Below are 23470 nucleotides of genomic sequence, written 5' to 3' on the forward strand. Positions count from 1 at the left end.
AGCCTTACCAAGGCCTGAAGGCCAAGAACAGGTTCCCTAGACCGGTCTCATATGGTAGCTACTAGCCATGTGTGGCCGTGGACTACTTGAAATGTGGCTAGCTCAAGCTGAGATGTACTGAATCTTGAAGATTCAGTATAAAAAAGTAAAATATCTTGTTAATGATTTCAGTATTGATTATGTGTTACAATAATAGTCTAGATAAATTAAGTTAAATTAAGTATTAAAATCAGTTTCTTTTTTGCTTTTTAAATGTGGCTACTAGAACATTTAATATGTTCTGGTTATTAAATATATTTTATAATTATATAATTATAATTAATATATATGATACATAATTATATTAATCTAATATTAAATATAATTATATTAATCTAATTATTAAATATATTTAATATTATGTTTTAATATTAATATTATGTGGCTTGGATTATATTTCTGTTGAACAACACTACCTTAGGCTCATTATTATCAATGAAAACAAAAACCTGTTTATGCATATGATTAGATAATCACTATTAGGAGATCTTGTACACTCCTTTGCCCTTCAAGTTATGTTGGACCATCAGGGTTTTAGGTGGTGTCTTAGAGGGACCCATGGCTGGGTCCTAGCATAAAGAGATTGAGAGACCATGGGAAGGGCAACAGCTAGAGAGGCTTCCCCTGACTTGGAGAGTTTTGGAAATAACACTACCATTTATAGTTACACTGGCCTCAGACTTTGAATGCTCCCCTAAGTAGATGACAGCATGCTCTCTCTATTCAGGAAGTTGAACTATGTCGGTAAAAAATGTTCCCTCTTCCAACAGGAGCCAGAAAGAGCTTTGTTCATCTTTAACTACATGAATAAATGCTCAACATTATGGCAGTCACTTGGGATCGAAAACACACCCTTTCCAAATGTGATTTACTTATGGAATGTTTGTTTAATTCTATTTCAGATTCATTCCACTCAAAACCTGAAAACAGTGGACCACACAAAGTCTTACTGGTAAGTTCTTCATTTCTTAAAGTGACTGTTTGACTTATTTTTGAGGAGATATTCACACTATTAAGTTACATGCTCCCCAACCAGTGCTATGATTAGATGTCTATTTATTTGTACTTTTCTTTAATCTCTATAATGATTTATGATGGCTCCATGCCTTAAAAAAACAGAGCAACCCATGTTCCTTTGTAAGACCACGGACAGGATAAAGATCCGTGATTACATGCCAAATACTATTAAAAACTTTTTTGGGTAAGGAAACTATTTCCAGTCCCCTGTTGATGGTCTGCTTGTTTCAGGCAGTATCCAGAACAACAGAGTGTTACTTCAGCCAAGGAATTCAAACAGTCCCTTGTAGTGTGTTGTAATGAAAATTGGCTCACAGCTACAACATTCAGCATACCGGGGCTCTACTCTTTCATATTGCTCTATTTTTTCTCTCATCTAAACTAAATGTGATTATTATGAGGTAATAGTTCTGCCATGGTAGAAACCTTGCTTAAGAGCTAGAAAAATAATGTACTTTTTTAAAAGTGAGAAAGCTTCTGGGGCTTCATATGGCATCACTCCCTAATATTATGGCTATATAGTTATTTGCAGTGTGTATCAGTTAGCTTATGCTACATAACAAATCACCCCAAAATTTGCTGCCAGCATTTTGAGACCAAATTTGCTGGCTCAAAATAACAATCCTTTATTTATCTCACCATTCTGTGGATTGGTGCTTTGGGCTGGGCTCAGCTACATGATCCTTCTCCTTTCACCTGGGACTATTCATGTATCTACAGGTAGCTGCAGGTCCACGTCAGCTAGGCCTTGTTTCTGGGGGTCACTGGCTGTCAGCTGGAGTGATAACAGTGACTAAGCCATGTACCTAATCATCCTGCAAGTTACCCCAAGTTTGTTCACATGATGATTGGGCAGGGTTCTGGGAGAGAGCAGAAGTATCTTTGACATTAAGACTCAGAATTCACACAACATTGTTTCCAGTATATACTGATTGTAAAGCAAGCTATATGGCTAGCCTGGATTCAAGAAATATATGAAAGAGGAGCTGCAGAGTCCCATTTCAAGGAGCATGGATACAGGGAGGGGAAGAAATGTGGCTGTTTTTGGCAATCTGCTGTAGTGTTTATGGGTCACATGAAAGCAGCTGTGGTGAATGAGAAGAGCATGGAGTGCAAGAGGACTTAGATTCCCATTGCAGATTTCCCCCATTCTGACTTCCAGCACGGTCAAATCTGAGTCTTACCCCTAGCCATCCGGGGTCTCAGTCAATTCAACAAGTTCCTAGGTGATCTTGCCAATACCAGGTTTTCTACCCTTCAGACCTCCCTTCATTCTGCCGTTCTTTGGTTCATCTTTCAGGATGTTATTCTTTGAAAACCACCTCCCTCCCTCCCTACCACCTCCCACACCAGCCTAGGCTCTTCTCTGGCTCGGCTTCTCCCCTCTCATTTTCTGGTCCCATTCTCTCTCATTCAAGTCCCACTATTCCCTTTATTCTTGCCAGAGAATCTATTCAGCATTTCTCTGGAGGATATTTCATTCCATTTACCCCTTCTCTACCTGGAAATCCTTCCCATTTTGCAAGACCTACTGGAATTTTCTCTTTTCCATGGCACGGCCTTCCTGTCTATTCCTGCCATCTGTGATCTTGCCTGCTCTGACCTCCTTCAAAGGCAAGCATTGCCTTCTTTGGCTCACTCCTTTTTCACTTGGCTAGATTTACTTCCTAGCTCCTACTCACTTACTTACTAGCTTCCTACTCACTTCGCTCTTTGAGAACTGAAGGCAACATATGCCTGCCTTGTAGTACTTAGCACAGGGCTGAGAGTACAGCAGGTACTTGGTGAACCAAGAATCGGCCTGGACATCACACTTGTCCATCCACTAGCAGCTCATCAGAATCTCATGAGGCACCTGTTGAAGTACAAGCTCATAGACCCTTCCACTGGGCCATCTCTATTCATTAGGTCTTGGGTAGATCCCAGGAATCTTAAAGCACTCAGATGATTCTTTAATGTTTGGCTTTTTCAATATCTTTATGACATTCAAAATTCCAGTGATTCTGATATGATCACACTGTAGTTGGCAACCACTTGTTATAGGAAGAACAATAAATTTATATAAGATGTGGGTTTGAGCCATACTAACTCAATCTTCCTGAGCTTCAGTTTGCCCATCTATAAAATGAGAATAATGTTTAACTAGAGGATTGCTAGGAAGATCCTAAAAGATAATGTACATAAAAGTGCATTATAAATTATAAGTATGATTAAAATGAATGAATTGATTGTGGATCTCCAGTCTGCCAGTATTCTGAAAAGGGCAGTAGCCTGCTTGGTAGAAGTAAAAGGAATAGCCAGTGAGTGATCAAACGGTAGTGGTGGGATTAACAATAATGGCGACAATAGTAATAATAAGTAGCTACTGTGTATTGAGTACTGTGTGCCCAGTACTGTGCTAACTGCCTTTCATAGAATTACTTGGGATTTACAAGAAGAATCTCTTTTTCAGTTGCTTTTGTACCACTTTTGTAGTATATTCCACCATTAGTGAATTACTTCTTTGGGTTTTTTTCCCTCTTCAAAATGCCTGGTTAAAATATACCTGTCCGGACCTGGCACAGTGGCTCATGCCTGTAATCCCAGCACTTTGAGAGACCAAGGCAGGCGGATCACCTGAGTTCGGGAGCTTGAGACCAGCCTGACTAACATGGAGAAACCCCATTTCTACTAAAGATTCAAAATCAGCTTGGCATGGTGGGGCATGCCTGTAATCCCAGCTACTGGGGGAGGCTGAGGCAGGAAAATCGCTTGAACCTGGGAGGCAGAGGTTACAGTGAGCCGAGATCGCGCCCTTGCACTCCAGCCTGGGCAACAAGAGTAAAACTCCATCCCAAAAAAACAGTATACCTGCCCTTGAGAGAGGAAAGACACTATGCTGTTATCAACTGTTAACAACATATAGTCAAGCCCAAGGTTCTAGACAGAGGTGGAAGGCATTTTGATTTGGTGGGGGAGGGAAAGCAACCACCAGTAGTACTAAAGAGAGAACAGGTGTGGCCCAGGGGGCTCAGGAATGGCCCAGGGGGCACTCTGCCCATGGGAGATGGAGTATAGGGAAGGTGAGCAGGAATGCAGGATCTCGGGTGGGAAGAATGAGATATTTGCTGACTTGACGGGTTGGCCCAGGGCTGTTCCTGGTTCAAGGCCATCACCCTGTGGCTGCCATTGCAGGGCAGCATTTGTAAAACTTTCCTTCACTCACCATCTGGTTTGTTTCTTCTTGTGTTGATTACTATTGATCTGAAGTGTGTACCTGTCTTCAGAGATTTTTGAGATGGCCTTTAAACATAGGTATAATATAATGAGATTAAGAAAGATAAGTAAGGGAAGAAATCTGTGGGGTGAAGTCAGAGATAAAATAAGGCCCCAGTTCATTGGGGGAAGGCGATTTACTTGCTGGTCCTACAGTCTTACCTCTGAGCCTCTGAGCAGTCAGTACCAGAAGGAAAACATGCTCCATTAACAACTTACAGTGGCTGGAAAATAAAGGCACACCAGCTACTCAGAAGAAGCAAGGTTGATCATGATTCAAGGCTCAGAGAAATGTCTTCAGAGTGCTTATAAAAAGGATGCCACACAGAGTGGCTGACAACTTCCCTGTAGGTAAAACAATGAGGACTGCCTTGGTATAGGCGAATGATGTGACAGCTGAGTGCAGTCCAAGAGAAAACCCTCTAGTTCAGGTATGTATTTCTCTGTTGGTCTTGCTTAGTCCAAGGATGAAATGTAATTGTTTCAGCTGAAATAACAAATACATATATTTACAACCCTCCTCCCCTTCCCACCTCGTAATGGACTTGAGATTGGCATGGCTGTCTTGATGCTGAGCCTTGGCATTTTAGCTGTGGACCAGATTGGGCAGGTGAGTTGAAATCTACTTACCATCACTGTGCTAAAAGAAAAAACAACTTCCTGATAGTGGTCTGTGAATGTTGTTTCAACTCTCAAGTCATTCTACACCGTGACTCAGTGTGTGTTGTGGCTTTTGAGACAATTTACATTGACCCTTAATGATTCTTTTCCCTTGCTCCATGTCTCTGTCCTTCTCTTCTGAGCCCCACGGTTCTAGGTTCATTTCTTATACTGGAACATTCAGTGCCTTTTGGGGGTAGTTTGAGATGGTTGTGAGACTTGACTCCAAGTATTTGTTTGATGGTAGAAAACTATAAACTAGGCTACCATTGTCCATTTTTGGGTCCCTCCTCTTCTAATCAGTAACCTTAATATTTATTACAAGAGGTAGTATCTGATAGTGTAGGGAAGGTAAGCAGGAGTGCAGGATCGAGGGTGGGGAGAATGAGATACTTGCTGACTGGCGGCACTGGTAAGTTGAACTGCTGGTGCAGAGAATCATAAGGGAATCATGTTAAGCCCAAAGTTTTTTGCAAAAAAAATGTTTGTCAAGTATGTCATAGGAAGAAAAAATTTTAATTCATTCAGGATTATTGTCAGAGAGGAACCCAGAATTCCACAAGGACTACCCATGAAGGGGAACTTCCTTTGGGACGTTTTCTTTAGATTAAGTTTATTAGGAGTATTTTGGTTGCAAGCAACAGAAACACAATTTAAACTAGTCTCTTGACTCATATGATTAGGATGGCCATGCTGGTAAGGGCTTCAGGCACAGCTGTATTCAGGAGTTCCAAAGATATCATAAGGCCATTATCTTTCACTCTGTCTTCACTTCTCTTAACTCAGTCAGCTTCATTCTCAGGCATGTTCTCACTCACCATGGTGGCAGAGGTGGGTTTCTGTCATTCTCACAGCTATAGATCTCAGGGAAGGTGGTGCCTCTTTTGCCATGCTTCTGGCAGTAGTAAGTACCAAGGAGGGCCCTTAACCGGCCCAGATTAGACTGCCTGCCTGAATCAGCATGGCTAGAAATAGGCAGTAGACAGTAAGCAGCATCACTTTGGCCAAGGCCTGTTCATGTGTCCCATGAGATGGGGTAAATCCCACCAGAATTAGACAGAATGGGTTCCCCATGAAAAAAGGAGGGTTAGTGTTACAGCCTTTTTAGAATTTGTTTAGCACGTTTCCTGTTTTCACTGGAAGACTCCCCACATTATGTAATAAATTTTAAAAATTAAAAAATAATTAAAAGGAGGGGTGTTGCTACCAGAAGAAAGGAAGGAAAGGAAGAGAATGCCAGGCAGATAAATTTTCTAGGTACAGGAGTCCACTGGTTTTGGAGTCTATTAAACTTGAAAGGTTGGAAATTAGATTCCGCACAGTTACATTGGCTACTTCAGGCTCGGTGTCATGATCCAGACTACCCATGATGAGCATGTGGAGAGGACAAGGACGGGTAGCCCCACTTTGGGATCTGGTGAGTAGCTCTTGGCTGAGGACCTCATGTTGAATCCACATGATCTGCAGGAGTAGTTCTTAATCTGGGGACTATGAATAGACCAGCAGATCTGTGAACCTTCTATAATTATTTGCAAAATTGTACATATGCACTTTTTTTTAAAACTGGAGAAAGGATTATGTTTTCCATCATCATCTCATGGGACTCCATGCCTGCCCTCTCCTATTGGTCCCCCTTGCTTAAAAACCATTGCTCCAGATTTACTCTAATTGTTTTAGTCTTGGCCAGCTTAATCTCACACATTCCTTTCTTGTCTTGGCTCAATTAGTAAGGTGTACTGTCCATGATAAACATAGCTCCTTATGGAACAGACACAGTGACATCAGTGGCTGAGCATGTTGCATTAAATTATATGTTGGGGTTTTCAGCCATATATGTAAACTTTCCACAATCATAGTTGCCATTTACCTAATGCCAGGCTCTGTGCTAAGTGCTTTACATGCATTCTCTAAGCTCTATATTTATACACATGGTTATAATTCTGTGAACCTCAGATCCACCTGCTGGAACCAGCTCCTTCCAGCTGCCTCTCTGGGAACACTGGATAAAATTCTGAGTTTTTCCTCTCCCCTATGTCTGCTCTGGTGGAACCACATCTCTCCACCTTCCCACCCACAGATGATAGCATCATAAAATCAGAATGTTGCACGAGACCCTTAAGATCATGCTTGTCAGTGGCTTTCAAATTCTGCTTTTTGGTGTTGTAGCTCAGGGACTCCTGAGCAGGAAGGATGGGCAGGACCCAAGTCCCTTTCCTGCTTCAGTCACAGATGTTTTGCTCAAAACCACTCATCTGGGACAATAGAAGAGTTCACGAATAGATGCCAGGCTTGAGGCTGAGTACAGGTTCCTGCTACTTTGCTTACTTACCTGTGCGACCCTAGGCAAGTTGCCCAACTTCTTTGAGCCACAGTTTTCTTATCTGTCAAATATGTGCCTCAAGGAATTGTTAGAGGGACTGAATGAGGTCGTGTTTGTGAAGTTCGCGGCCCAGAGCCTGGCATGTAGTCAGGACTTAACAAAGGTTAACTGTATGTAATGAACATAGTGCACCATGTGACTCATGACCATAATTCAGACTCAGCTTCATTCTTGTCTCCCACTGTTCCTTTAAAGCTTATTCAAGGAGTTGTGTTGTACCCCATTTCCTGATAATAACTTCATCAGGCCCATGACTTTTCTGGTTACTCTTAGGTAATGAGAAGTTCTGAGGCCACTTGAAGTCAGTCTCCCCCTCCCCCTCTCCCTCCTCCTCCCCCTGCCCCCCATCTTTCCCTCCCTCTCCCTCCCTCTCTCAACATGCGCACACACATGCACACAGGTTCATTTTGGAAATGTGAGATGCCCTCTTCGGTCTATAAAAAATAGCCAGTATTCATTCCAGGGGAGGACTTCCCTCCATCCAACCACCAAGGGCCACTTCCTCTTCCAGTGGCTTCCAGCTGCCCACTGCTCAGGTCTCTCCAGGTTGTGGGGGCAGGGGGAGAGCATGCAACAAGTCCTTGCCTGACTGCGACTGTCATACCTGGTGCTGAGTTAGCTGAACCTGATGGACGGGGAAAGGGGGGACATTTTCTCTCCTGGCTGCCTCTGTGGCCTTCTCCAGGACTCCTCTGAGAGGCCTTGCTCTGGGCCCCCTTGGATTCAGGTGGTTCTCTTCTCCTGCCGCTGTGGCCATCCATCAGCACATTCTGGTTTCCTCTTGGACTCTCTTTGAGGTCTTCTCACTCTCATGCCAGAGCCCTCTTGGGGAGAACCTGTTGTGAAGAGACCCAGACTGGCACTTGGGGTGTCCAGTGTTCCTATACCTTTTACCCTCCCCCCACCATGGGGCAAGTGAGAGCAGTACTCACTTTCTGATGTGGCATCCACCCTTCTGGCTTAGCCAGCATCAGCTCCCTCTCACATTTTGTTTCCTAAGGCAGATGTCGCATACCGACCCAGGAACTCTAGTAGATGCATATCAAACCCAGTACATACAGCTTTTGAAACTCTTTTCTCTAGGCTGGAGAAAAAGGCTGAGCCCTCTCCATCCCACCCGCCTTGGAAACTGTGGGAATCAGAGCATTTCCAAAGAATCTTACAGAATCCTCCATCACTTTCCACTGTCCTGACCTGTTTGTGTCCTTCTGGGTCTTAGAGGCAGCTTCTTAGAAATTTCCACGTAGTGATCTGACCCCTTGCTTTGGAATTTCCCATCTGTTACATCTTGAGGTGGTGGAAACTTCCACTTTAGCATCTTAACTTCAGATCCATTATGAGACACTACTCTTCTTTTAATAATCTAAAAGTTGTCCTTCATCTGGTGAGCAACTTCCTCTCTCCTCCTTCCCTCCCTCCTTTTTTTTTCCCCTCCCAAATCATCCCATTCAGATTTCCAGATAACTTGGGGTTGTTGGAAAGATGCTGCTCCTACTGAGCCAAACCTAGCTTCCTGTAATGTTCTTTCTAATGGGATCTCAGGAGAGAGAGAGTGTGTGAGTGGGTGTGACTGTGTGTGTGTGTGCATGCCTTGTCTGGGAAAATCAGACATTGGAAAAATGGGAAATGTTTAGGAAAATTGAAATTCTTGCCTGGGCCTCAGAGATTTCAAAGTGAAGCTTAGACACTCTGTTCTCTAAGCCCCCAGGAAAACCTTTGACCTGTGTACCTGGGTGGGTTTCCTCTACCTGTATACCAGTGTGTACCTGTATAACTCCAGCAGAAAGCTAGTATTTGGAAACTGTGCTCATGCTATTTCTCATACTCATGACCCTAACTAACATAGTTTCTCTTGGTCTAGGAACTGATTTGCTGTGCTTCATGACCCATCACATAATTCAATAAATGGTAGCTATTACCATTGTTTGCATTTTGATCAGGGCTCCATGCAGAGTTTTTGAACTCTGCAAATTCAAGCCTTGCAGGATGTATCCTACCTCCCCCAAAGACCCACCCTCACTTATGTAGGTATTTTTCGTGCTTCTGTGACATTTGGAGTCAGCATATTTTTCTGCCTTTTCCAGCGCCAGTGCTGTGAACTCAGCCTCTCTGCCAACGTGTCCTCCTTTGTCATGTGCGGTTGGACCACTGTGATGTTGGGTCCTGTAACAATTAGGTCACTCACCGAGTATAGACCCCTCCCCAACCCCTAGTGAAGGCAGCATCTCAAATGAGCAAGTGACACATGCTAGGAAGATGCTTGGGTCAGCTAAAGTTGGAGTCTCTCTGGCGCAATGGCCTAAGAATGCATCAAATGCATTTCCATCTTTTACTAGTCTCTTGGCAAAACTGAACATTATGTATCCAGATGTGAGCCTGATTTATATCCTCATTTTTACTGGCTGTTAACAAAGATGACACGATATAGCTCCTCCTTCCCCCTCCCCCAGATCCATCATATGAGATGATACTAGAGACAGAAGCTTAGATAGGAGAACTCAGCTCTCCAGGGACTGCTCACCTATTTTTCTCTTGGCCTGAAAGTATATAGTGATTTCCATTGGCTATTCAAAGATCTATATATGTATTTGAAATAACTAACAGGCTCTTAACTAAAGCATGCTTTTTATTTGTATACATTTTACAGTAGGGAAAATGTGGGCAGAAAGACTGGAGTTCAAACTTTCCTCAGCTATTGAGACAATTTGAACAGCGTGGTTAATCTTTCTGAGCCTCAGTTTCCTCATCTGTTAAATTTGCATAATACCATTTGCCTCACAAGATAGCTGTATTAAAGGAAACAGTGCACCTAATGAACTTAGCTAGTGACCTGTCACATAATACATGTTCAATAAATGGTAGCTATTATCATGGTTTGCATTTAACTATTATGATGATTTCTAAAAACTTTTAAAGCCTTGGAAAAAGAGTAGTCCAATTCCTCAGCTTTTTTTTTTTTAATCAAATAGGAATTTGGGGAAAAAATGTAAATATGTGCAATTATCTGCTTTTAAAAAATAACTATCTTGTGACACTCACTAGTTCTTTATAGTATTGAAAGTAATTTTTGGCTACAGAGGCAGCATGGCACAGGGACTAAGAATAGGGCTCAACCTGCCCAGCCTCAAATCTACACAAAAGCCCTTTGTAACCTTGGAGAAGTCACTGACCTCTTAAAGCCTCAGTGTCTCTGCATCAATAAAATAGGCATAATACTGCATAGGGTTATTGAGGTGATTCAGTGAAATAGTCTATGTGAAATGTTTAGACCACGTGTGGTTCACAGTAAGGACTCAAATAATGGTGGCTATTATTTTCCCATTACACTCCATCTTACAGATAAGAATTTGCAGGAGGCCAGGCACAGTGGCACATGCCTGTAGCCCCAGCTAATTGGTAGGCTGAGGCCAGGGATTCGCTTGAACCCAGGAGTTTGAGTCCAGCCTGGGCAATATAGCAAGAGCCTGTCTCCAAGAAAACGTTTTAAATCAAATTTGCAGAACACTGTTCTTTTTGTGGTAAATGTCCTTTATGAAGACACTTTCATATGTAAGATGTTGTTCTTACTGTTTTGTTCAAAAAGAAGAACGTTTACATCTGGTTTACTTGTAAATTCCAAACTGTAGCACATGTGAAAACAAGCTACATTAACTAAACTTAAACAACTTTCCATTTTATGAGGCATTGCCTCATTTTATTGTTAAAATTTGAGTAAGTGATATTGCCATTAGATAAGGAGAAATTTTTGTATTATTTTTACAAGGACTGAAAATATGCAAACAAACTGTGTTTAGCTAAATGCTCTCGATTCAGATCACTTTATTTTGCTGTCTTTCAGTAAAGACTAGTATAGTTCGAAACTTTGTGCAGCCCAAGGAGGTCTGGAAGTGGGGGGTGCATAACCCTCCCATGGGTAGAGAAGGAGGAGAAGGTGGAGTCTGAACTGATGAGGTGACCCACACTGGTGACTGAGGCTTGGTCAGGTAGGTGTGGAGAGCTGGTTTGGCAGAGGAGTTTGTTGCCTTTGGGCAGGGCTGGTGTTTCTTTCAATAACTCCACCCTGGTATCTGTCTCCAAGCAATGGGCAGTCCTAAGCGAGTGGAGCTCAGGCCCTCTGCTGAACCCGTATCAGCCTCATTAGAGGCAGCACCAGTTTCAAGAGGCCAAGAAGAGACCCAGAGCCAGCACAGGAGACATGGGGTTTTATTGCAGGATTACATGGGTTTTATTGCAGGGGAGGGGCCAGTGGTAGCAGGCTGAACACGATAACTGCTTGGTCTAGCAGTGAAGAGCCTTGAGTTTCAGGATCTTTCACTGGCAACACCCCGTTCCCATGCCCTGTAGTTAATGTGGTATTCCTAATTTTGTATCCTTTTTCTAAAGAGGAACCCCAAAATTGTATAGGGCTTAGAACCCATAAAAACTGGATCTATCCATGGGCCAGGGACACACTCTCTGTGCCTTCTATCCTGTCATGTGGTCGCCAAGGCACTGAAACTCACATCTGATTCTCCCTTTGGAATAGGCATTGCCCCTGTGTGTCCCTTCTGCAGCTAGACTGCGTTTCCTTAGGGGAACACCTAACCCTTTCCGTGAGGAGGAAGCGAGGCCCAGGAAGGAACTGCTGTCCAGTCACCTTCCTGGCCACCAGATGCCATCCTCAGGGTAGAAAGGGTCCTCATTCGTGCAGGAAGGCAGGGTAGGCGCTCAGACCTCCAGCGGCATTGTAGTTTCTCAGAGGGAGACCCTGCAGAGGAGACCGGGTGGGAGGGAGCCCCATGTGCGGCTTCAGCTGGCTTCAGAATTTCCCCAGTGGAAAATTTTCCTGACCAAAAAAAAAAAAAAAAAGCCATATATTCTTGAAAGTGTATCATCTTGGCAAAACCACAGCTGTGATCTCAAGTTTGAGAATGGGCTGGCCAGCCTTCGGGGCTGTGCTGATTAAGCCCTGCTCATGCTCAGCCGTAGTCCTGTTTCCTCCCTCTCCCTGCACTGAAGGGCTGGGCTGCTTTGCTCATCAGCCCAAGTGGAATGTATTGAGAAGAAACAGGAGCAGGGAAAGGCCCCTTTGTACATGAATATCTTTCTAGCACTGTGTGAAAATCAGGGTTTGAAAATAATTTTCCCTTTCAGGAAAATGCGAGCCAACTTCGCCCCCTGGAGGAGGACCCGAGAATTGTTTAAAATGAGCCCTTCTGATTGATAATCTGGAAAGATTGCCAGCTTGTAATTAGATGGGAAGGTGAAAAGGGCTTGTCTATAAGGGGTGTGTGTGTGTGTGTGTGTGTGTGTGTGTGTACACGCACGCTCATGCTTTGTTTTGTTTGAGTTTTTGCCTTGAGATATTTATTATAAACTTGGGGTTGAATACTCTTTTATAGCTATAGAGTAAAGTTCACAACTGTTACATTTATAGTGGACTTTTTTGGGCCAGATTTCCACCACTACTGCTAGCTACAACAAATCATTGTTAGTCTTGAGTTTCGTTTCGCTCCTTGGGGTTGCGGCCGACTTAAAGCCCACTAGCAAGCAGGAATTTTCAACCCCTGGATGTGTATTAGAGATTCTAAAGTATAGACTTTAGCTATGTCACCCACATTGAAATCCTTTTGATTTGGTCCTGCCAGTTCATTTGCATCATTTCATTTACACTTGCTACTATCAACTGCCAGATTCAGTCACAGGTTAACTAGGTAGTAATTTCACTACTACTTCCTACACTTTTTGTGTATTTTTAAAAGAAAAATGCAAAACAGGCAGAAGGATAATGGTTGAAATATATAAACTTTTCTATATATTTCATCTTCTGTTAAAATATGATCTTATTCTGACACCTTTATTAAGCCATTGTTGATTATTCAATGCTTTTAATTACCAAATCTGACCCAGTTATTTAGCTTCTAATGTGTCCCTTATAAACAAAGCCTTTATAGTAAGAATCTTATCTACTATCTTTTGTCTCTGGGTAAATATGTTTATCATCTTCATTGTTCTAGATTGTCATCCCCCACTTGCAGGATACAATCGTAGTGTTTGTATTAGTAATGATTTTAGTGTTGTTGTTTTTTTTTTCTTTCTCTGCCCTTAGAAACACTGAGCTGTACTTCAGTATTTGAGAGTGTGGCATTGTTAAGAGATCGTTACCCATGCATCAGATTAATTGCCTACTGGAGGCTGTTTCCCTCAGAAGGATGTGGAAAGAAAAGTGTACATACATTTTATAGATTATTATGAGTTATTTTTTTCAATATTTGACAAGAGTTTCTAATGTTGATAACATTCTTATATATTCTGTCTACTTTGATTTTTATATATTATATATTTTGTCTAATTTTTCATTTCATGCAGTTTTTATGCAAGGAAATAAATTTTTGACCATATATCTGCTGCTTTTTGACCCAAATGCATGGAAACTAATTGCCTGAAGTACCAAACAGGCTTTATTTGGAGAAAGAGGGATGTATTTTTCCCATGTCTGGTTCCTGGAGGATTCCTCTCTATTCTTACTACTTGACTTACTCTGATGAAGTCCATAGGTGATGTGGGGCCTGGGGATCTGCAACTTCTGCTAACCAGACTAACTCCAAAACACAGGCAGGTTGATTTTTTATTTTTTATTTATTTATTTATTTTTTGCGTGAACACCATCTTCCTGTGGCCATAGCCACCACCCCTGTTATTGTGGGAGAACACACACTCATATACACACAGCTGTTAGTACCTGTCTTCTTGGACATATATCCCCTTTCCACTATTGAAAGTGGCCATTAATCTAATGTTGAGACAGTCTCATTCATTAATCATCCCTTGAAGTCAGGTAATTGTAGTGCTGAGCAACATCAGGATGGTATTATATATATAATCTAAGTTCTCTCTCATTTCAAAGCATTTTCAGGCTTTCATTTTATTCAGAAATTACAACATGCTGAAGTTTAGACTCTGCTGACTAGGACAGACAGAAGAGAAGGGTAGGCTTTGGAGGTCGGTACTTGGGATAGATCCAAATAAGGGTTTGTATTTTTAGTCGGAGCAATGTTTTGCAGGCATTTTGATAGAATTTTGTGGTAAGTGCCAAGAGATGCCCCAGCTCTTTCTCCTGGTCCCCCGGCTGCAGCTCACATGCTCATTTGTCTTTCTCTATGCACCACGCTCTTCCCTGTCTACCTGGAGCACTGCCTCCAGGTACTCATTGTTGCACCAGCCTGTGTATTTCATATCCCTTACCACAATCCATATTTTCTTTCCTTTTTCTTTTTCTTTTTTTTTTTTTGAGACAGAGTTTCACTCTTGTTGCCCAGGCTGGAGTGCAATGGCAAGATCTCGGTTCACCACAACCTCCTCCTCCTGGGTTCAAGCAATTGTCCTGCCTCAGCCTCCCGAGAGGCTGAGATTATAGGCATGTGCTACCATGCCTGGCTGAATTTTTGTGTTTTTAGTAGAGATGGGGTTTCTCCATGTTGGTCAGGCTGGTCTTGAACTCCCGACCTCAGGTGATACACCTGCCTCGACCTCCCAAAGTGCTGGGATCACAGGCATGAGCCACCATGCCCAGCCAATCCATATTTTCTTTTTTATTTCTTTGAGATCTTGATCTCACACTTAAACTACCAGCCCAGAATATACACTCAGCATTTACTGAGTGAATGTGAAAGAATGAACAAACGAACACACAAACAAGCAAAGGAATATATTCAGAGGCATGAGAGGAGCAATGCCCTTTGTAACCATGCTTTAAGGTGAGAGCAATACAATACTACCATGTCAGTGCACAAGACTTGCTAACCTGACATGGAGTTCACACTCCAGCCTTTGTTGGACTGCAGATTGGCAGCGCTTCGTAGATAAAATCTGTTAATATAATAACAATCTTAACATATTTTTTAAACAGATAAATTATTAATATAAAAATTAATGGTGGAAAGCCAATTGATAGTTCATAGGGTGGGAGGGGGGTTGATTTGGAATTATAGCAAAATTATAAAGCAACCTAAAATTCTGCAAAAAGGAGATGCTGTTGTAAAATGGAATTTGTAGTCTCAGCCACCCTGGAGGCTGAGGCAGGAGGACTGCTTGAGCCCAGGGGTTTGAGGCTGTAGAGCTGTATGACTGCGCCACTGCACTCTAATGTGGGTGGCAGAGTGAGACCCTGTCTCTTATCAAAAAAAGAAAAGTTATGCATATTTATTTCTGTGATATCTCTACCAAAAGTGCGTAACCTACATCAAATCAGGAAGAAGCATCTGCAAACCCAAATTGAGGGACATTCTACAAAATAACCAGCATTTACTCTTAAATATCAATAATGTAAAATACAAAGACAGGCTCAGAAAGCATCCCAGATTAAGAAAGACTAAAGAGACATGACAACTGAACATAATGTATAATTTCTTATTTTTCTTTTCCTGTAAAGGACATTATTGGGACAGTTGTCAAAATCTGAATATGGTTATTGATCAGATGATAGTAAGATTTCAAAGTTAATTTCCTGATTTGACTAAGTGGTGTGGTTATATATGAGAACTCTTTATTCATAGGAAATATATGCTGAAGTATTTAGGAGTAAAACACTGTCACCTCTCTCTCTCTCCCTCTCTTTCCCTCTCTCCCCCTCTCCCCCCCCCTTTCTCTCTCTCTCTCTCTCTCTCTCTCTCTCTCTCTCTCTCTCTCTCTCACTCTCCCTCTCTCTCTCCTTCCCTCCCTCCCTCTCTGTCTCTCCCTCTCTCTTCCTCTCCTGGGAGGGTAGGGTGTTAAATATAGTAAAATGCTGACATTTGATGAACCCAAATCTGGGTGCACGGTATCAGAGAATTCTTTGTGCTATTCTTGTGACTATTCTCTAAGTCTGAACTTATATAAAAATAAAAGTTTTAAAACATGATGCTTATAAAAACTTTATAATCACATAGAGAAAATATTCTGCTAAAATGGAGTGAAATATAAAGTTGTATAGCAGATTATGATTTAGACTACCTTAAAAACTCATTAATGTGATCAAGACTTTCTATGACCTTTTTTAAAAAAAGGAAAAGCAAAAAACTCCCAAGAAAATATTAGAAGGAAATACAACAGCATGTTAACTTTTATCTTCTGTTCACTTTATTTTATAAAATTTTCTCTAAATTGCATGTATTTTTTGAAAAAATAGGGGGAAAAAGCTTTAAAAAGAGATAAAGACTAACTCAAAAATCTGAGTGACTCTTACTTTGTGTGTCTTTACCACCAAGTATCTCCTTCCAGTAGAAGACGCCGTATGTGTGGGCATGCATGTAGAAGTGTATATATGTATATAAATACCTACTCTTTTAAACTTTTCTCCTGTTTAATATATTTTGAGGGAAATCCTATATTGGACAGGATTTTAAATGAGATGACCTCTTTTTTTTTTTTTTTTTTTTTTTAGACAGAGTTTTGCTCTGTGTTGCCCAGGCTGGAGTGCGGTGGTGTGATCTTGGCTCACTGCACCTTCATCTCTTGGGTTCAAGTGACTCTCCTGTCTTAGCGTCCCAAGTATCTGGGATTACAGGTTCCCACCACCATGCCTGGCTAGTTTTTATATTTTTAGTAAAGACAGGTTTTCACCATATTGGCCAGGCTGGTCTCAAACTCTTGACCTCAGGTGATCTGCCCGCCTTGGCCTCCCAAGGTGCTGGGATTACAAGCATGAGCCACTGTGACCGGCCAAGATGACCTCTTAAGCCTCTTCTAGCTTTGCAATTCCTTGCCTTACTTTCCAGCTCTTTGGGAGTCAGTACCTCTTCAATCCAGATGCTGTGCTAGCTAGGTACTGAGTATGTAAGGATGGTTAAGCCACCCACTTCATCTTTTATAGATGTTTCAAGTCCATGGGGTAGGCAGATAAACAAGTCAGTGATTACAATCTTCTGCTAGGTACTGTGCAAATGTAGCAGTTCCTACTGTGGACAGGCTTGGGTTGAGGGCAGGGAGGGTGGTCAGGCAAAAGGAGAAGGCGTTGATCTGTAGACCTAGAAAGTTCAACAAGAGCTTGCCATTTGGGAGAGCTAGCAGAGCATTCTAGGCTAAACATTCCAGCATATCTAGTGTATGTTCTCCCCAAGACCCACCATAGTATCATTCTGGAGGCCCTGAACAACGAGGCCAGAGTCTTGCAAGACCTGGGAAGCTCCAGGTCCTGCTGGGTCTGCTTTCCTGGGCATGGGAGGGAGCGGTCTGACTGCAGGTGGCAGGAGTTGTTTTCTTTGGAGCAGAGCCCTGATTAAACTCAATGTCCCCATTTGCAGGATCACTGAGAGAGTTTTCCTGATTGCCCTGCCTCTCTCCCTGCCCCCTCCCTCACCCAACAGAAGTTGGATGTTGTACACATATCCTCAGGGAGGGAAAGGGAGTAAGGGTTAATAGGAATATCTCTTTGAGAGAGTTTGCCAATCTCAGATATACCCTGCTGAACTGTTGAAAATTTGTTTTATTCATTTGCAATCATAAAACCAAAGGGCCAAGTGGGCCTGCACTTGACCTTGCAGGCTTTGTAGATACTTCTAGAGACTCAGAATTACCCCCAAAGTAATGTTGTTATTGAACAGGATGCCCCCAATTTCCCTGAACAGTAACTTGTCATTGAACCATTTGCCTGGGCCCTTTATCCATTCCCATCATTAGAGCCTGAGGACACTGTTACATAAGTTTTTAAATCGACCTTGAACAAAATCAGAACAGTGGTTAAGGATCCTGCAGCTGAGTTAGGTTGGAAGCCTCTCTGTTTATCTTGGGAATCTTCTAAACTATTTTAGAGCATGATTTTTTGCTCAGGAATTATTTCTACTTTAAAGCTGTCTCGTAGTTTGTTAAGAAGATTGCATGAACTGATAGAAATTCAGGGCATGGCACAGAGTAAGGCTTCAGTAACTTCCAATTTTTCATAAATATTGACCAGCACAGTGTATGGACAGTGAACACTGGACTCCTGGTCAGTAAACCTGACCAAAGTCTAATCCCAGCTCTACCCCAAAATCTTAGACGTGAAGGGAAACTGAGCTGGAAAGAGACCTTAGAAATCTTTTAGTATCTAGCACAACTTTATTTCAGAAACTTAGACCTAGAAAGGCACGAGAGCCCTAAGTTTGTTACCCAGAACTTAAACATTCTCCTGCACATTTTCAAAGCAAGAATAATAATTGCATCCCCGTTTATAGGATTGTGTCAAGGATGAAGTGAGTTGGTGTACATCAGATCTTGAAGCAGAGTTCTTAATACATATTGGCTAGGGTTGTTATTGTGGATTCCCTGTTTATCTTCCCCTCCTGTTGACTGCGAGGATTCAGACGTGTCCTTGCTTCCTGCCATGTACCTGGCATCTGGCACAGTGCCTGACACAGGAGGTGCTCAGTCAATGTTTGTTGAATGACTAAAGGAAGTATCTTGCTGAGGATCAAATTTAGGCCAAGTCTGAATCAGAATATGAGCTCCAACGCTAAGGTTCAGTATTTCCACACGGTTCTACATTAGCTTTGGCTGTAGGCAAGTTGCTTCATTTCTCTGTGCCTTGGCTTTTTCACCTTGAACACAATCCGTCAGGTTTTTCCTGGTCATGAGCAACGTGTGCCCGTAGGTAAAGGACCCACTCGACAGCCTTTTCGGGCAACCCATGTTTGTGCTGCACTGGCCACTAGGTGTCGTGGTTGGTCAATTATCGGAGAAAGCAAAAAATAAATCATTTAACTGATTGCCCTACCAACCTACCAAATGATGGGAGTGAGCTTATACAGTTAGTTATTGGAAGCTAGTTACCTCTGGATGAGTTGCCTGGGTTGCCTTGGAAAGACAGGGAGTTGCCCAGGATTTGCATGCATGAACTTTGAAGCGAAGCATGGGTGAGAACCCACAGCTGCGCTCACACCAGCTAGCACCTTGGACACACTGGAACGTCACAGGGCCTTGGTTTCAGTGATGTAATGCATGTCACATGGTCAGCACTTTGCCATAGTGAAGGAAGAGAACCACGGAGTTAGTGGCTATGAGGGCTTCTTCTGGTATTTGATACTGTAAAATGCTGCTTTTCTGTTCCTTGCCACACCAAGTGCTAAAGCTTTGCAGGCTTTCTGCCTTGCTCCCTGTTTTACAAAGCCAGATTCTTAAACAGCCCCTTAAACAGTGGAGTGGACAGTGTATCGCTTTCAGGTTAAAAGGGGAGCCGACAATATTTGGAGGGACACCAGAACTCCTTGGAGTGTCACTGTGGAGCTTAATCCACACAAAGCAGAGTGTTTTGTACATAACTGGGACCCAGAGTGGAGGGAAATGAGAGTGAGCATTGTTGAAAAATGGCCTTGTTGAGCATTGTTGAAATTGCTCAAGAAAGAGATTTCTTTGTTGTACCATCATTTAGATCTAGGTGTCTTCTTTTTAAAATAATTTGGGGAAACTTCTAGGAATAACAATGACTAGTATTTATTGCGCACTTACTATGTGTAAGGTGTTATGCAAAACGTCATACTTGCATGATTTCATTTAACCCTCACAGCAACTCTGAGGTACATATAGTTCTTACGTCCATTTTGCAGATGAGGAAACTGAGGTGCACCAAGATTATAATAATAGCCAGCAAATATTAAGTACTTACTAGAGATCAGGCATTATTCTAGCAACTGTAAGTACTATTCTCACAGTAATCTTATAAGATCAGTATTATTACCTTCATTTTACAGATGAGGAAACTGAGGCACAGAGAGGTGATATAGCTTTCTCAGGGTCACACAGGGAATGGGTGGAACAGTCTGAACACAAACCCAGGCCTTCCTGACTGCAGAGTTCGTTCTTTTAATGGCCGTACTGTACTGCCTCCCACAGTACTTTGGATGCAGTTAGGTACTTGCCGAAAGTTTACCGAGGTGAATAGTTCTCAGACTATAATTAGCCAACACGGAGAAGACGGCCTATGAAGGAACCATATAAACCTTGACGCTCCTCCCACCCAAAGCCACATGCCCTCTGGCCTCCGTTAGTACTGTGGATGTATGTGGTGTTCCCTGTGCTCGACTCTACTCCTAACTTCTTAAAACATTTTTTGTTGCTGTATAATAATTGTACGTATTTGGGGGGGTACATGTGGTGTTTTGATCATATACAATTGTGTAGTGATCAAATCAGGGTAATTGGGCTCTCCATCACCTCAAATATTTCTCTTTCGTTTGTGTGGGAACATTGCAATTTTTTTTTTTTTTTTAGCTATTTTGAAATATACAGTAAATCGTTGACTCTAATTTTCCTACTCCCTAACTACATTTTGGTACCCCTTAACCAACTTTTCATCCGTCCTTCCCTTCGCAGCTCTGGTAACCACCATTCTACTCTCTACCTCCAGGAGGTCTACTTTATTAGCTCCCACACATCACTCCCAACTTTTTGTTAGTAATAAGGTATTCCTCCATTGGAGCAGTCAGGAAAATGCTAATGTTTTCCAAACACACTTCCACAGGGAGCATCTGATTTTATTTGCTTCATGTTTTTCTGCCAAGGGCCCTTTTTGGGGTGGGTTTGTTCTGGTATCGTTGTATCTAGGCTCACCTCTTGAGCTTCTAAAAGCCAGGGCTGAAGGCTTACCAGAGATGAGCCCAGGCCTCTGTGCTGTGCCATTGGTGTGTGCTCCAGTGTGCATGTGGCAGCCACTCAGCCCCCATCCAGCACACTCCCCAATCCTGACACCAGGCCAATGCCAAGAGGTGTGAAGGGCAGAGTGGGGTCTGCTGCCCAGGTTAGCAGCCTGGCCGCTGCTACCAGCCAATAGTACTTCATCGTCACGGCAAAATACTAGGTCTGAGGATGGAGAGCAGGACCCAGGCCACATTAATCCTTCTCCGGGTGTAATAGTTCAGTCTGAAGGGTTTGGTTACTTGTTTATTCTAATGTGCTGTTGCAATAGAAAACCCAAAGCTAGAGCCAGGCACGGTGGCTCATACCTGTAATCCAGAAATTTGGGAGGCAGAAGTGAACGAATCACCTGAGGTCAAGAGTTCAAGACCAGCCTGGCCAACATGGTGAAACCGCATCTCTACTAAAAATACAAAAATCAGCCAGGTGTTGTGGCAGGCACCTGTAATCCCAGCTCCTCAGGAGGCTGAGGCAGGAGACTCACTTGCACCCAGGAGGCGGAGATTGCAGTTAGCTGAGACTGCACCATTGCACTCTAGCCTGGGCGACAAGAGAGAAACTCCATCTCAAAAAAAAAAAAAAAAATAAAAAAAAAAGGAAACCCAAAGCTAAACTAAAACCCTTTACAGACCTGCGATTCTGAGCACTGAAACTTGTTTATGTAACCCCCATCCATTGCTACAGTGCTGCATTTTTCTTTTAAGTGAACTGAGCCATCTCAAATCTTTCTCAGAACTTTTGAACACTCCCCAGCCTGGGGACCCCTAGTTCAGCCTTCTCAAATAAAGCAGTGCTTTTCCTTCTGAATTTTTCTCCCTCTAAATACTAGATTTTTTTCCCACTGTAACCAAAATCATGCATATCAAAGGAGATGGAGAGGGAGTTTGGAGCTTCTGGAGGGTGACGGTCAATATAGAACAAGGTCCCCAAGAAGGCATGAGGGCATGTGGTAGAAAGCCCTAGTGAAAGGCTTCCATTTGTGACAGTCCCTTTGGCCCTATTCCTTGGCATCTTCCAGCCATGTTGGTCTTTGGTTGCCTTGCCACTGTGCAGCTGGAAGCAGGTTGGTGTTGGCTTTGTCTTTAAAGAGCTAGTGGACACTTGAGTGATGGAAGGAGACATGAGTGATGAGCCAGAGGAGATTCTGCGCTCAGGCGACTGTTTTTCTTTCTCTTGCCTGGAGGGGTGCTTTCTGTTTCCTCATGTAGGCTGATCATTCCTAATCCAGAAATCTGAAATCCTCCAAAATTCAAAACTTTTTGAACACTGACATGACACCACAAGTGGAAAATTCCGCATCCGACACCTTTGCTTTCTGATGGTTCAGGGTGTACAAACTTTATTTCATACACAATATTTAAAATATATAAAATTACATTTTGGCTCTGTGTATAAGGCATATATGAAACATAAATGAATTTCAAGTTTAGACTTAGGTTTTATACCCAATATATCTCATTATACAAATACCCCAAAATCTGAAGAAAAAAAAAAATCCACAAGTTTAAAACTTTCCTGGTCACAAGCATTTTGAATAAGGGATCCTCAACATGAATGGCACACTTAGAAAAGTCATACTATAGCATGGAGGAAGATTCCCATAGCTGAAGGCTCTGGATGGCCCAGGCCCTGCCTGGCCACTTGGGGCTGAGGCATACCTGAACCTCAGCAGGATACACCAGCTGAGAGGCTCTGGTCTAGAGAATCATCAACCTTGCAGTGCACATGACCCCTGCAGGCCAGTTGATTGGTTTTAGAGAGTGTGTGGCCCAGCCTCTTGATAGGATCTGTGAAAAATACGGGGGGGGTCAAAGAGGCATGACCCCTTGAACTAGATCACAGAGGAATCAGTGGCCATGCCAGACTGGAGCCATTCCTGTGCTCACCTAACCGTGGGATATGGTGAATGAGGAGGCAGAGCGTCACATTACACACACACGCACAGACGCCCACATACACTCACACCAGGTTAAAACCATCACACCCTACCATGTTGCCTCCAAGTCAAACCCACCCCCCGTCCTGAACCCAGAAGATGGGAAGCTGGTGTCCAGAGCCGTCATCATTTGAGCAGCAGCCATAATACCACATGCTCTTAAAGCCCAGGCCTGACATTACTTGTCATTAACCTGTTTCCAGCCTGAGAAACCTGTGGTATTCCACAGTGAATTACTGTAGCAGCCCCTCAGCTGGCCTCCCTGACTTCAGCCTTGTCTCTCGTACCTCATATTACAGTCAGAATCGGCTTTTTATAAACTACAGACCTGATCATGCTAGTCTTCTTTTTATTTTTCTTTGTTTCTTCCTGATCGATGAATTTACCCTTTGTGTTCAGATGTTCCTCTGAGAGACCTTCTCAATGCACCAAGTCTGGCCTTGGAATCTCTGTTGCACCCTGTAGCTTACCTATTATAACATTTACCGCACTCTTTTGAAATTTTCTTCCTCCCACTCCCAGACTCTAAGCCCCTTGAGGACAGTAGGTCTGTCTCACCT

At 42.7% G+C, this 23470-nt stretch overlaps 1 protein-coding gene and 1 non-coding gene across 4 annotated transcripts in view; both read left to right on the forward strand.

Annotated features, from left to right (window-relative positions):
* GNG12 (G protein subunit gamma 12) overlaps positions 1–23470 on the forward strand; it is a 133739-nt gene that overhangs the window by 54314 nt on the left and 55955 nt on the right. For all 3 annotated transcript variants that reach the window (XM_032296634.1, XM_032296633.1, XM_032296635.1), the window contains exon 2: positions 942–991. Coding sequence is in view for 1 of the 3 variants with exons in the window: in XM_032296633.1 (XP_032152524.1) it covers positions 942–991 (50 nt within the window). In the remaining 2 variants the exon portion in view is untranslated. The remainder of the gene's footprint in view (positions 1–941; positions 992–23470) is intronic.
* LOC116564204 lies at positions 6060–6120 on the forward strand. Its single transcript, XR_004274790.1, has one exon. It is a non-coding gene; the product is annotated as a U7 small nuclear RNA (small nuclear RNA).

This window comes from Sapajus apella, unplaced genomic scaffold, assembly GCF_009761245.1.
Source record: "Sapajus apella isolate SASKATOON/1434 unplaced genomic scaffold, GSC_monkey_1.0 scaffold36, whole genome shotgun sequence".
NCBI lineage: Eukaryota > Metazoa > Chordata > Mammalia > Primates > Cebidae > Sapajus > Sapajus apella.